This window comes from Sarcophilus harrisii, chromosome 1 (assembly GCF_902635505.1).
Source record: "Sarcophilus harrisii chromosome 1, mSarHar1.11, whole genome shotgun sequence".
NCBI lineage: Eukaryota > Metazoa > Chordata > Mammalia > Dasyuromorphia > Dasyuridae > Sarcophilus > Sarcophilus harrisii.
In genome coordinates this window covers 565338585-565353735 of record NC_045426.1, presented here as the reverse complement: position 1 = coordinate 565353735, position 15151 = coordinate 565338585, and the positions used below count along the sequence as shown (strand labels likewise).

General features: G+C 32.9%; 1 protein-coding gene across 4 annotated transcripts in view; it reads right to left on the bottom strand.

Annotated features, from left to right (window-relative positions):
* WWP1 (WW domain containing E3 ubiquitin protein ligase 1) overlaps nucleotides 1–15151 on the bottom strand; it is a 138132-nt gene that overhangs the window by 71638 nt on the left and 51343 nt on the right. For 2 of the 4 annotated variants that reach the window (XM_031946951.1, XM_031946950.1), the window contains exons 2-3: nucleotides 14524–14574; nucleotides 8339–8429 (exon numbers count right to left, since the gene is read on the bottom strand). In XM_031946951.1, the coding sequence (XP_031802811.1) occupies nucleotides 8339–8408 (70 nt within the window). In that variant the 5' untranslated portion in view covers nucleotides 8409–8429; nucleotides 14524–14574. Of the gene's footprint in view, nucleotides 1–8338; nucleotides 8430–13254; nucleotides 13327–14523; nucleotides 14581–15151 lie in introns of those variants that run through there. The other 2 variants (XM_023496382.2, XM_023496381.2) reach the window with 2 other exon arrangements.

Below are 15151 nucleotides of genomic sequence, written 5' to 3'. Positions count from 1 at the left end.
ATTATTTCTTATAGAGTAGTAATATTCCATTACATTCACTTATTATAACTTCAGCAGCTATTTCCCAAAAGAAAGGCATCCACTCAATTTCCAGTTCCTTGATACAACAAAAAAGGGCTGCTAAAAACATTTTTGCATACATAGCCAGAAAACAAAAATAAAAAGAAAAAAAAGAAAGAAACGAAGTATCTTTCTTTTTCATAGCTGAGAAACTGAGAGAATCTGACATACATTTCCAGAGTCACTGTATCAGATGTTTTTGCTAAATTTTTTATCTTTGTCACAAAAGAGGAGTCAATCAGCAGGGAAAGAAATGCTATGTTTGTGAAGTAAAGATAAAATGAATAAAAAATATTTCTGTATTTTTAAAAGAATGACTTTTATTGACTCCATATTATCCTGGAAAAAAAAATAAACTCTTCTGTTTAGCATTTAAAACTCTTTCACATTCTGGATCTACATTACCTTTTTGGGATTATTTCAACAAAATTCACTCTTTCATATTCCTACTCCTCAATCTCCATATATTTCTACAGACTGAGATAGAAGATTCTTTTCTTCCCTCTTCCCAACTCATATCCAGATAGCACAACTGCCTTACCTCTACTTGTCAGTCTCTATTTTCCATCAAGACCTGGAAAGAGCCTTACCAGATCTTTGAAATTGCAGGTGATCTCTGCTTCCTCCTCAAATTATCTTGTTATGTATACTTCATTGTTTTTGCATATTACATTTCTCCAGTAGGAGTAATAATAATAACAATAATAAAAACTAATAAACTGGCAGGAATAGGTCAACATTTTACATCACTTATGAAAATAAGCTGCAAACTGGACATGATTTAAAGGGTGACATCACAAATGAGAGATTAAAGAAATTACTTGTCAAATCTATGGATTAAGGATGAGCTCAAAACCAAACAAGAGATTAAACATGATCAAAGAAAGTAAAATGGACAATTTTGATTTCATAAAGTTAAAAGGGTTTTGTATAAACCAAATCAATGTACCTAAAATTAAAAGAGAAGCAAGGAAATGAGGGGAAAATATTTACAACAAATTTCTCTGATAAATTTCTCAGTTCCAAAATAAATAGGGACAAATTCAAATCTAAGAGTAAGAATTACTCCCCACTTATTAAACAGTCAAAAGCAGACAGTTTTCAAAGGAAAAAGTTCAAGCTATCAATAGTCAACACGAAAAAAAAATTGCTCCAAAATCACTAATAGTTAAAGAAGAGCAAATTAAAGTTCTGAAATTCTATCTCATATCCATTAAACTGGGAAAACTACTCCCTAAAATTACAAATGCTGTAATGGTATGAGAAAACAGATAGTGTGATATGTTATTGTTGGGACTGAACTGGTATGACCATTCTGGAAAGCAATTGGGAATTACGACTAAGTTATTAAACTGTGTCTATCTTTTGACTCAAAGATAACACAACTGTAATCCAAGATCAAAAAAAAAGCAGCAAAATTTCCCACGTGAACAAAAATATTAAAAGCAGCCCCTTTTTTTCTGTAAGTATTAAGGGAGTTCTCACTTGTGAAAAAAGGCTAAAGAATTATGTTCTGTGAATATGATGAATATGATCGAAGAAATGATGGAGGAAGACAGTTCCAAAAAAACCTAAGAAGGCCTGTACATACTGGTTCAGAATAAAGTGAAAAGAATCAAGAAGACAATTTGTGGAATTACAACAACATTGTAAAGACAAATAAATTTGAAAGACTTAACAACTCTAAATAAAACATGATAGCCACCACTTAAATAAGTGGTGGATATCTTGTTTTGTTTTGCTTGATTATGCAAGGATTTTGTTTTTCTTTCTTTTTCAGCTAGGGGATGTAGAGTGAGAAGCATATTTTTACTTTTTTTTTTTTTTTAATAAAATAGAGTACTTTTAAACTTGCTGAGCATTTTTTATATTATCTTATTTACTCACAGTAACCTCATGATGTGACTAGTTTTCATTTCCCCATTTTACGGATGAGAAAACTGAGGATGAGAGATTGAATGACTTGCTAAAAGTCACAGATCTGTAATGTCTCTGAGGTAAGGTTCAAACTCAGATCTTTCTTGACAGAAAGTCCAGCACTCTATCCACTATACATCCTAGCTGTCTAATAGATAAGCAATCTGTATCTCTCTTCATATGCCTGAACATAGCTCAGTGCCTTTCAAAGTAACGGATTTTTAATAAATACGTGTTAGATTGAGTTGACTGCCGTTATTTCTTTATCTTTTCCTATCCCCAAACTCTCAAACCATTTACCTTTAGATAAATATTTTTTCTTCTTTTTAAATTCTTTGTTATAGGAGAAGTTTTCTGGGAGGAGAAGGGTGAGGGAATTTTTAGGAAATTTAAGTGATGCAAAAACAGAAGGTATCAATAACATTTTGTTTTTAATAACAAAAAAGAAGGGTGGGGGGAACTAGGTACATTTCACAACTATGGGCAGTCAAAGAATTAATAACCAAACAAGTGATTAAGGTAAACAAAAAAAGTTAAAAAGATAATTCAAATTTTTAAATTTTACCCAAATAAAATCAATTAGAGGTAGGATGAAGGAAGTCATCAAATGGGGAAAAAAGTTTTGTCTTTAATATCTCTAAGAAGCATCTCATATCTAAAGCATATACAAGTAATACAAATATTGAATAACAAAAGCTATTTTCCAATGGAGAGGTCAAAGACTAAGGATAAATAGTTCTTTTTTTTTTTTTAGAATAAATAATTCTTTAAAAAATTGCAAATTATTAACAATCATATAAAAGATTGCTTCAAATCATTAATAAGAAAAATGAATATCAAGACAATTGTAAAATTTTATCTCATATCCAGAAAATTTGCAAAGATGACAAAAGAAAATTACCAATGTCAGAAGGGCTGCAGAATGACAGGTAGCCGAACACACTGTTTAAAATACATTCTTAATCACACTTTGCTAATAATTATTTAGTATATTAAAATTAACTATGTATAGGAAATCATACAAATAGCTCACCATGGCAAGCACTTCTCCAAAGTGACCCACATCCATGAATTATCAATAACAATTTACCAATACCAAATTACAAATACCAACATTTAGGCAGATCACTCAAGATAATTTCAGCTTAGCATCCCTAGTTCTTACTCCAAGAAAGCTCACACCTTGCTTTATAATAGTTCACTTCCCACTACCCACCTCCAGAGATTCCCCTCTGGCTTACTTTTCTGGCTTCTTTACTCAAAATTAACTATCATGTCCTCCCTATATCTTTTTCTTCTCCAAATTAACACCTATTATCTTCTTCAATGAATTGTATCTTATCATCCTGTTTGTTTTCTCTGGATATTATCAAGTTATCGAAGTCCTTCTATAAATAAGCATAGTATTTGAGATATGATTTAACCAGAGAAGAACATTTTGATATCACCACCTCCCTAGGTCATGATTCTCATAACAAAACTTTAAATGATACCACCTTTCTTAGCTGCCATTTCACACTCCTGATTCTTAATGAGCTTAGAATTCACTAAAATTTCAAACTCCTTTTTAGGTGAACTGAATTTCAAATAATATCCTCTTCAAGGCACAGCTAGATGGTACAGTAGATAGAGTGAGTTCCCTGTAGTCGGGAAGACTCATCTTCTGAGTTCAAATATGGCCTCAGAAACTTATTAGTTGTGTGTCTCAGGGGAAAAAAGATCACTTGACCCCATTTGCCTCTGTTTCTCCATCAGTAAAATGGTCAAGAACTCCAGTTTCTCTGCCAAGAAAACCTCAAATGTGTCACAAAGTCAGACAAAACTGAAACAAAGGAACAAAAAATTGCCCTTCAAATCTTAAGCCTCTATTCTTTTGCTTTTAAAATTTTTCTATGTTGTTGTTTGCTAAAAACACACTAACACATTGATGAAAAAAATTAAAGTAACTAATGAAGTAATTGATGCTACATCTACAGAGTAGATCATCATTTCTCTGATCCTTCTTAGTCCCAAATAGCATTAAGACACAGTCAGACCAACAGGATGATTTCAGAAAGGCCTGGAGAGACTTACACGAACTGATGCTGAGTGAAATGAGCAGGACCAGGAGATCATTATATACTTCAACAACAATACTAGATGATGACCAGTTCTGATGGATCAGGCCATCCTCAGCAACGAGATCAACCAAATCATTTCTAATGGAGCAGTAATGAACTGAACTAGCTATACCCAGAAAAAGAACTCTGGGAGATGACTAAAAACCATTACATTGAATTCCCAATCCCTATATTTATGCACACCTGCATCTTTGATTTCCTTCACAAGCTAATTGTACAATAATTCAGAGTCTGATTCTTTTTGTACAGCAAAATAATGTTTTGGTCATGTATACTTATTGTGTATCTAAGTTATATTTTAATATATTTAACATCTACTAGTCATATCCTGCCATTTAGGGGAGAGGGTGGGGGGGGGGGTAAGAGGTGAAAAATTGGAACAAGAGGTTTGGCAATTGTTAATGCTGTAAAGTTACCCATGTATATATCCTGTAAATAAAAGGCTATTAAATTAAAAAAAAATATATATATATATATATATATATATATAAAGCAAATGATATCAATTAAAAATGATTTAAAAAAAAAAAAAAGACCCAGTCAGAGACTACATATAAAACCACAAGAAAAAAAAAAAAAAAAACTACTTGCTATTCAAACTCCTACGTGACAACCAGCCCAGAAGTGCAACAGTCAATATATATCACAATAATACACAATACTATTAGTATACATAATATCAGTAAAGACAAAAAGAAAAAAAAAAAAACACTGGAACCACAACCTGCACTCAGAATTCTTAAAAGTCTTTCCTGACAATAATTTTTCTACTTTCAGAAGGGCTGACAGACCAAGGTATACCAGCACTTAAGGAAATGTAACTTTAGCTTAAATACCTGATCCTGATCTACGTTATCTCTGAATAGAGTTTCTACTGCTCAGTTCCACCTAAATTAATCAGTAAAATTGGTCTGTAGTTTGAAGGTAAAAATTATTGAACTTTTCACTTAAAATGCCATATAACATTTTGCTCCAAATGGATTATGTAATTCAAATGTCATATCACAAAAAACTACAAAAGGTACCTTTCAAACTACTGTTAGGAAAAAGGGAGATTAATACCAAACAACTAAACAAAGGTTTAAAAAAAAATGGACATTTTATAATTACATAAATTTGGAAAACTGCATAGCTAAATTAATGCCATGAGAAATAGATAAGAAACAGTTAATTGGGCAAAAATCTTTGAAATAAAATGCTCTGTTAAAGATGTGATATTTATAATAAAAGGAATTAATAAGTATATAAGAACAAAAGTTACTGTTTCCTGAAAAATAAATGAGCAAAAATATGAACAGGCAATTTTAAAAAGAAAGAAATGCAAGCTATCAATAACTGTATGGAAGAATGTTCCAAATTAGTACAAAATAATCAAAAAGCATTTATTAGTCACTTATATCATTCTAGGCACTTAACAAAAATCTTTACTTTTAGAAACTAACATTCTAGTGGGGAAGGTAGCATGAAATAATATACACATAAAATAAAGAGAGCAGACAGGAAATAATCTCAGAGAGGAAGGTACTAGCAATTCATGAACCAAAACAAAAAGTTAAGAGGTGAAAATGAGGAAAGGAATTTTAGGCATAAGGGACAACCAAAGAAAATGAGCTAGGAGATAGAATGCTTCCTGCTAGGAATAAGGGGCCAGAAGACACATAGTTTGGGAGACTGGTAATAGGAAGAATGGCATTTTTCTCCATAATTATAAAGATGTCAGTAAGACATTGACTGGATGAGGGATAAGGGGAGTGGAAAAAGTGGGTAGAGGGAATGAATTATATTTTAGACATGTTGACTTAATAATATAAATGGGACATCCAGTTCTAGATGTCCAATCAGAAGATGGAGATACAAACCTGGAGATCAGGATAGAAGTTGGATAAATATATCTCAAATTCATTTGCATAGCAATGATAATTTAATCTATGGGACCAGATAAGATCAAGCAAAGTAGTAAGGTGGAAGAAGAAAAGAAGCAGGCTTATCCATGATCTGAACAAAAATCTACTAAAGGAGCCTGAGAAAAAACAGTTAGCTAGGTAGGCTAACCAGGAGTAATGTCATGAAAACTTACTCAGTGAGAAGAATAACATGAAGAGGATGACTGACAATGCCAAAGACTACAAAAATCAAGGACAAAAACTGAGAAAAGATGAATAGATTTGGCAATTTAGAGATCATTATTAATTTTGGAGAGAGGAGTTTCAATAGAATAGCTGGAAGCCAGACTAAAAAAGTTAATAGTAGAATGAGAGGAAAGAAAATGGAGTCATTGATTGTAGATAGAAAGCATCCTCAATGAATTTAATTATGAAAGAGTAGAGATATAGGACAACAGCTAATGGAGATGGATCAAATAAAGGTTTTTTGAGAACTGGGAGACATGGGTTTGTTTATAGGTAGTAGAAAGGGAAAGACTGAAAATTAGTGAGAAGGTGACAGTGGTGGAGGAAACAATATGTTGGAGAAAAAATTTTTTAAATTATTCTTAGTGAAAAATCTGGAGGCAGAAATGACCTGAATTTGTTCAAAAGGACAAAAATGGTCATCTGGATAGGGAAAAGTCAAAGTCATTGGTTTTTTAAAAATCATTGAATCATAGTCATCTAATCTAATGCTTTTATTTAATAGACAAGAAAAATGAGATCGAGAGACAAGCTAAATAAAGCAGGGGTTCTTAATCTCTGTCAATCTGTTGAAGCCTTTGGACTTTTCAAAGAGAAAAACTATTTAGAAAAACAATTCAATGCAGCCGTTATTTAAGAACTAAAATAAAAACAAAAAGATTTCAGAAGCTTAGATTAAGAATATATGGCAAAGTGATTTGCCTATGGGCATAAAAATATTAAGTGGTGGACCAAAGCAATTTTATTTTAGGAGCTGCAGAAGCTTCTCCAGGACCACTGTTTTGTAGAAGAAATTCAGAATACTACAACTCAGACCAGCCACCACTATGGGATGGCCAAGTTTTTTGTTTTTTGTTTTGGCTGAGGCAACTGGGGTTAAGTGATTTGCCCCAAGTCACACAGTTAGGAAGTGTTAAGTATCTGAGGCCACATTAGAAACTCAGATCCTCTGATTTCAGGCCAAGTCTTGAAGCCCTGTAGGTGCTACATTTTTGCCCTTCACTGTATAGCTCTAAAAGTCATCAAGGAAAGGATCTGAACATGGGCCAGAGAATAATAAGATCTCTCTAAAATGGATCACTGTAGTGACAGAACTCTGAAAGGATGTACTTGAGTTTAAGACAATAGGGTGCTTGTAGTTAAGTACCTACTCTGTGTCAGATGGTGGTTCTCTAAGCACATACTTGATGTAATGTAATGATGTGGTCAAACTAGTTAGTGTTTAATTAGGGTAATGTTATGATGTGATGTTCTACAGCTCAGTGTGATGTCATAATGTAGTCATGCTGGGGTATTTAAGGGAGTCCCAGAGAGAGAAGGCTCTCTTGGTCGCAGAGATCTCAGCCACAGAGAAGACTTCAGGCTTCACACTCCAGAGTCCAGACTCCATCTTTGACCAGTCACATGGTGGCTACTCTCCTGCCTCCTTCACTTCACTCCCCAACTAAGCCCAAGGCCTACCAGAGAGCTAGGCCAGACATTACAGATCAGTAAGCATGAATAAAAATCCTACAGGTTCTTGGATAACATCTCCACTTTCATCAGGAAAAAATAGAACTTGATGCCTCAAGAAGGCTCTAAAGTAAGATAGAATTGGAACATGTCCTTGCTCTTACAATAACACAAAAGCAATGAACTGATCCTACAAATACCTACAAAGGTATTTAAGCTCCCTCACATATTCAATGACTCTCATTTTGAAGTATGCCTTCCACAGTACTAAATATAGAAGTGTTCTTAATAAATAGCAAATGATAATATCAAGATATATTTATCCAAGCACTGATTACAGAAATAATAATATGAAATATTCAACAAATACAAACTGGTACAATGAAATGGGCATTGTAAATAGAATACTGGACTCAAGAGTTGGGAAAACCTGTATTTAAATCCTGCTCGACAAACTTACTCTCTATGTGATCCTGGACAAGTCACTAAAACTCTTATAATGAGATACTATGCTATATTAATCTCGAAGTGTTCTAAAGAACAAATGAGTCATGGCTATACAAAAACCTTAAAATGCATGTAAACCACAGAAGTTCTATTATCATTCAAATAAAATCAAAATTGAATCAACAATCAAATAATTATAAATAATTAACTTACCAGTCACCTGAAGCTGTGATCTTCCATTATGGTTATTACTAGTATCAGACCGTGGTGAAGCTGTGGCCATTTCCTAGTATTCAGTTTTAGCCTATATTTTTTTAAAAGAAAGAGAATATATTCATTTTCATAAAATATGTATTGGATTAAGATTAAACTTTTCACAAATTATTTGAACCCTTTGAAGTTAGACTAAGCTAAGAATTCATACTTAAAACAATAGTTTTTTTTTTCCAGACATGAATAAGAAATATACATTCCTGATAAAATAAAAATTCAAATAGGATCATAAATTTAAAGTTCGAAGGTGCATTTCAGTTTGTCTAGTTCAACTTTTCTATTTTACAGATGAGGAATTATGTTTTCAAAGAAGTTAAAATGGATTTTAAAGGTTACACAGGGAATAGGTAGCAGAGCCAGTATTTTAAATGAGTTCCTCTAGCTTATGTTTGAAAATTTAACACTTTTCACTGTAACACACTATCTCCATGTCTCTATTCACCAATATTCTGTATCACCTAAAAAACAAGAAACCTAAGATCATTAAGAAAATAATCTCAGATAACTGCTCATGAACTTAAAATAGAGCAGAGATGAGAAGCAAGGACCACAAATGCCCCTAAACGATGCCATCTACTTTTCCCTCACATCAAAAGATGGAGACGACTGAGGTTTCAAAATGGGAGAACCCCAAATTTATTAGCAAAATAACTACTATGTGGCCTGTAGTCTATTTATCAGATTAATCAAAACTGTTACGTCTGTGCACTTGCAGAACCTTTAACTAATGAAATTTTTGGAGCACAATGAAGCATTCTGTAAATGATTCTAATCTATTAATCATATAATAAAGAGGAGCTTTTTTCGGTTGGCTTCATAGTCAGAATGGGGGTACATTCAAGGAGTAGTAGTTGACAAGAGCCTACCCTTTACTATTTTGCCTGAATAATTTTAATTTTGCTCTAATCTTCATATTAATAATTCTGTGAATGTTTCAAGTATATTTCTTATAAACAACGTATTGTTGGATTTCATGTTCAAAGCTTTCACTATATTTTTCTATTTTGTAGGTGAATGCATTCTTTTCAAATTTATATACAGGACTATTAATTGTGTATCCTCGAATTTTTTCTCTTTTGCTCTTAGACCCTCTCTGCAAAGAAAGAGGTGGAGAAAAGCAATTGATAAGCATTAATAGTGTACATTTCAAATGTTTGGTTCCTATAACTTTGCCTCTCCACTAATATTAAATATTAATCTTTAGTTCTCATGCTTTTTTTCTCCTTTTATAACACCTCTTTGGTAATTTAGCCTTTGAAATTTACAGTGCCAGAAGTTTTACTACTGAAAATTGCCTGCCATTATCTTCTTAAACCTTTAGCTTTCTGTAGTACATTATTTCATTGCTGAGTTCAATGTATGTCTATACAATAAAACTGTGTATTCAGCCCTATTTTGGGCAATGAAGATGATTCTAAGATGCTGACTTTTTGTATATTCTTTTTCTGCACACTACACACTAATTATTAAAAATAATAAATTTGCTTTGGGGTTTGGTTTTATTGCAGGCTTTACTATAACCTAAATATTATAATCTTAATAGCACATATGAAAAAAAGGGAACAGGAAATAGGCTAGTCAATTATGTTGCTGTCTAAGCCTCTGCCTGGTTTTCAAAGGCAATTGATAGGTGGGGCTGGATTCTAATCATGACATCTTGAACAAAATATTATATTTTCCAGTGGATCAGAAAGCAACTTTGTAGTCAAGCAAAGTTGAATTAAAGCAATGAGTTGTTTAAAGTTTGATACAGAGAGATTTCTGAGTCACACGTGAACAAAATGGGAGTCCTAGAAATTTTCTCTGATGCAATAAAATGATACCTAATTTGATTCCATTAAACATTCCTTCACTATAATCTATCATGATATCAATAGCAAGGCTACACACAACAGAACCAAGGAACCAACCTATGAGTTTGCAATAAAACCAACCCTCCATAGTCTGATTGCTCTTCTTCCTCTTTCTAGGATTATACAGATCTGTGCTCTAGACTGAAGAAGTTTGCTGCAACTTGGATGGGAATCATCATAGCAAGGTTTTGTGCTATAAATATTTCGTTGGTGCTATTTCTGCAATAGAGCAGAGGAACAGAGCAAACTGGACAGGACATGTGTCTGGGTTTGATATAGAGCTCAATTACACTCCCATTCCCAGAATCAAAATGACAGTAATCATACTAAGCTGCAATAGCACCAATGTAACAGTGGTAGGAAGTTCTTGGCTAAAGAAATGGAAAAGAATGGAAAAGATATTTTATGGGAAGATGGTTATGCAGTACTCTACTAAGCCTGAAGGGAAGAGTTTGGCATCACTTATAGCCAGTTCTGTACCCACAAAAGTTGCTTGGAGAAAAAAATATAGATTACTACACCACGAACTGCCCAGCATAGGAAGAGGCTACACCTTTTTGAGATCCAGTCTCTAGGGAAATAGTGACTTTAAGTGGGAAGGGAGACAGAAAGTTAGTAATAAGGGAATATAAAGGATTAAAATGACCAACAACTTCTGGAAAAAGAGACCTCAAATTAAACATAAGCAGATCAATCAATAGAGAAAATATGAACTGTAGAAGAAAATAGGCCTTTCAGATGTAGTAAACAAGCTAAGAAATCTATGAATAAATACTGCAAAATAAAGAAAAATATTCACTACTTGATGAGACAAGATTCTATAGTCCTTTGTGGAATCAAAGAAAACATGGAATTACAATACTTTCTTTCAGAGTGGTTTAAAAGAGAAATGAGAATTTTAAAAGGCTAATTTATGGTCTGCACAGACCATGTCAGTTATTTTTACTGACAGAATAGAAAAAAATTATCTACAAAGGCACCTAGGTGATACAGTGAATAGACTACTATATCTAGAATCAAGAACTCATCTTTCTGAGCTCAAATCCTGCCTTAGACACTTATAAACTGTAAGCTTGGGCAAATCATTTAATCCTATATATCTCATTTTAAAAATTAACTGGAGAAGGAAACAAGAAAACACTACAGTATTTTTTCCAAGAAAACCCCAAATGAGATCATAAAGAGTTGGCCATGACTGAAAAATGACTAAATGGAAAGCCTCATCCAAAAAGCAAAAAAGAGAATACATTGGGAATTCATGAATACAGAAATAAAGAATAATCTAGAAGATGAGAAACAAAAAAACAGTGACATTCAAAGAAAGTATAACTCTATCCATAAACAAAACATATTGTTCTGGAAGACAAATAAAAAGATTAGAGATCTCCTAAAAGAAAATGTCAGAACACTTGGATAGAGCACCAGCCCTGAAGTCAGGATGAGCTGAGTTCAAATCAGACCTCAGACACTTAACACTTCCTAGCTGTGTGACCCTGGTCAAATCACTTAACCCCAATTACCTCAACAAAAACACAAACAAAAAAACCCAGAACACCATAATGCAAAAAATAATACAAAAAAACCCCACAAACTGCCCAGAACTTCTAAAGGTAGAAAATAAAATGCCTATTTAAAGAACCATAGATTGCTTTCCCTTCCAGAAAAATACAAAATGCTGCAAACTCCCAAACACATAGCGGTTAAATTTGACAACTCAATTCAAAAACAACAAATTCTAGAAGTAATCAGGAGAAAGATCATCAAATACAAAGGAAAATCCATTAGAATAAATAAGACTATCATGGACTATTTATAACATAAGACTAGAAAACATAGGATAATATGTTACAGAGAGCAACAAAATTCAGGATTCAGCCCAAAATTACCTATCCTGTAAAACTAAATTTGACCAAAAAATTTTTTTTGAAAAGAAAAAGAGACATGAAAAAATAATTTGCTTCTTAAATACCCTAAATAACAAAAATGAAAGTGGAGTGAATATATGCAACCATCTACAGAATACTATCTAAAGACAGTAAAAGAGTGACAACAAAGAGTTTTCTTTTTAAATGTAAAGAAGGCCTGAAGACTGGAAATCACACAGAGGAGAGATCTAAGGAATTATGGACAGAACTTTTTATATGCGATTGATATTTTTTGCATAAACTACATTACAAAATGAGAGGGTTAATGAAAGAGAAGAAGGGGAGGTAAGGAGAAAAGAAGAGTGTGGGACATGCCTAGGTTAGATCAAAGCCCAACAATGAAAGGAAGGTGATTCTTATGGTCTCTTAGGAATCACCAATAGGTGATTGGGAGAAAAGAAGAGACGGAGTGAAAATGAAGAGGAAAGAGGAAAGCCCTGTTTGGGTGCTGGTAAGAATTGCAGTAATGAATGCTCCTATGTGTAAAGAGCAATCTTCTATGAAGGGAAATGAGGATATCGTACTGGTTGGGATTTGGGAGATTAGGTGCTTGAAAAGACCACTTACCCTACCAAGGAGGAGAGGTGGAATTTTGGGGGGTAACTGATATCTAGTGGAATGGAAGGTTACAGATCAATTTCCTAATTGTTGAGGCAATTAATGAAAGAAGATAAGTTAGAAAGTGGAGATCAACAATCAACTGCATAATCAGAGACTTGGGCCGGGAAGGAGTTAGTCCTCCCATGGGACAATGTCCTCTCTATCACACATGAAGAATAGCAATGTTCTAGGATGAGGGCACAATAGAAAATGGGAATTAAAGGGGGAAGCTTTCTGCACTAGTGGCTTGAGCTCAGAATGAATACCTCATAAGTTCTGATTCTATGAGGAATAAATACAAAGAATAGAAAGGAACTAGTCTTGAAAGTAATGGAATGTTGTAGTAGTTCAGTCATGTCCAACTCTGCATGATATCATTTGGAATTTTCTTGCAGAGACAATGGAGTGGGTTGCCATTTTCTTCTCCAGATCATTTTACAGATAAGGGAACTGAGACCAACAGGGTTAAGTGGTTTACCTGGGATCATCCAACTAGTCTAAATTTGAACTCAGGAAGACGAATCTTCCTGACTCCAGGTCTGGCACTCTAACCACTGTGCCAACTGACTGACCCTAGAAAAAGGATGGAAAATACAAAATTTTAAAAATTAATGACCAGGACAAGCTGAAGGGAAAAAAGGTCACCTTTAAAAAGATTAGCTAAAGTAACTTAAGAGATATGTGGTTACAATAGAAAGGGAAAATAATTAAAAACAAACAGTATTAGAGACAAATAAAAGAAAATGTAAGCATATATCGTTAAACAGGAATGAATTATACAATACAACAAAACAAAAAGATTGACAGAGCTGTTAAGAAAGCAAAACTCTACAGTCTGTTGCTTATGAGAAACACATTTAAAAACAAAAACATATGAACAATAAAACTGAGGGAATAAAAGAAAAAAATTTACCATATCAGGTAAACGTAAAAAAAGGAGTTGCAATCATGGCATCTGACAAAGTGAAAGCAAACATTAAAAAAAAAGAGATAAACTACACTGTAATAAAAAGAAGCAGACAATAAATTAATACCAGTAATAAATGTATATACTTCCAATAGCCTAGCATCCAAATTCATATTAAAAAAAAAAAAAAAAGAAGTAACTCAATAGTGACAAGAGACTGTAATATCCTTCTTTCAAAGCAGTAAAGTAGATAGAATACTGGGTCTTAAATCAGAAAGGTTCATCTTTCCAAGTTCTAATTTGGCCTCAGACTCAACTAACTATGTGATCCTGGGCAAGTCATTTAACCCTGTTTGCCTCAGTAAACGAGGTGGAGAAGGAAATGGCAAATCACTCCAGTATCTTTGCCAAGAAAATCCCAAAAGTAGTCATAAAAAATTGTACCTGAGTGAAGCTACTGAACAACAATAGAAAGATAAAAGGAAAAATACAGAACTAAACAAATTATAGGAGAATTTAGAGTTAAAAGACTTTAGGGTGTTTTCTAAATGGGAGAGCAAAAGAAGATACATTTTTATCAGCACCACACGAAACTTTTATAAAAAACTGATCATCAATTAGAGCACATATTAAAAATAAATGTAAAAAAGCAAAAATAGTTAACACAATTCTTTACAAACCATAACAATAAAGTCATTGGTTCAGGGACAGCAAAAGAAAAAAATTTTGACACAATTCCAAACAGAAACTTAACAATTAAATCCTAAATAATGAAGTGAAAGGAAAATCATAGAAACATTTATTATATGAAAAAAAAATTAGAATGATGAAATAACATACCAAAATGTCTGGGGTGCTGCTAAAGTAGTCCTCAGGGGAGAAATCATATCCCTACAAACATACATTAACAAAATGGAAAATGAGGATTAATGAACTGAATATGCATTTTTAAAAATTAGAAGACCAATAAATAATAAAAACTAAAGCACAAAAGTAGAGATGTTAAAAATTAGAAAAACAGACTAAAAAAATTCCATCAAAATGGCAAATAAAACAAAAAGCTGGTTCTTTAAAGACTAATAAAATCAATAATCTTTAGTTAATTTAATTACATAGAAGAGTAGAAAATCAAATAACTAAAATGGCAAAAGTGACCATTTAGCAAGGTGAAATCCTAACAAAACCAGAAGAAAAAAAAATTATGTTCTACACAACTAAAAACATATGCACTCACAAAATAGAGGATTGAGTCTTCATTTAGTTTCAGAGAAGTATGTGGAATTGTAAAGTAAAGGGAAAAAACATCCGATTCTAATAGATTTTTTAAAATATCAAAAATTTAAAGAATAATTAGTACCCGTGATTCATAAATTAATCTCAAAAACTGAGAATAAAGCTCCACATTATTTTTTTAATGCAATATATTGGCCCAATACTTAAACCAGAGAAGAATAAAACAAAGAAGAAA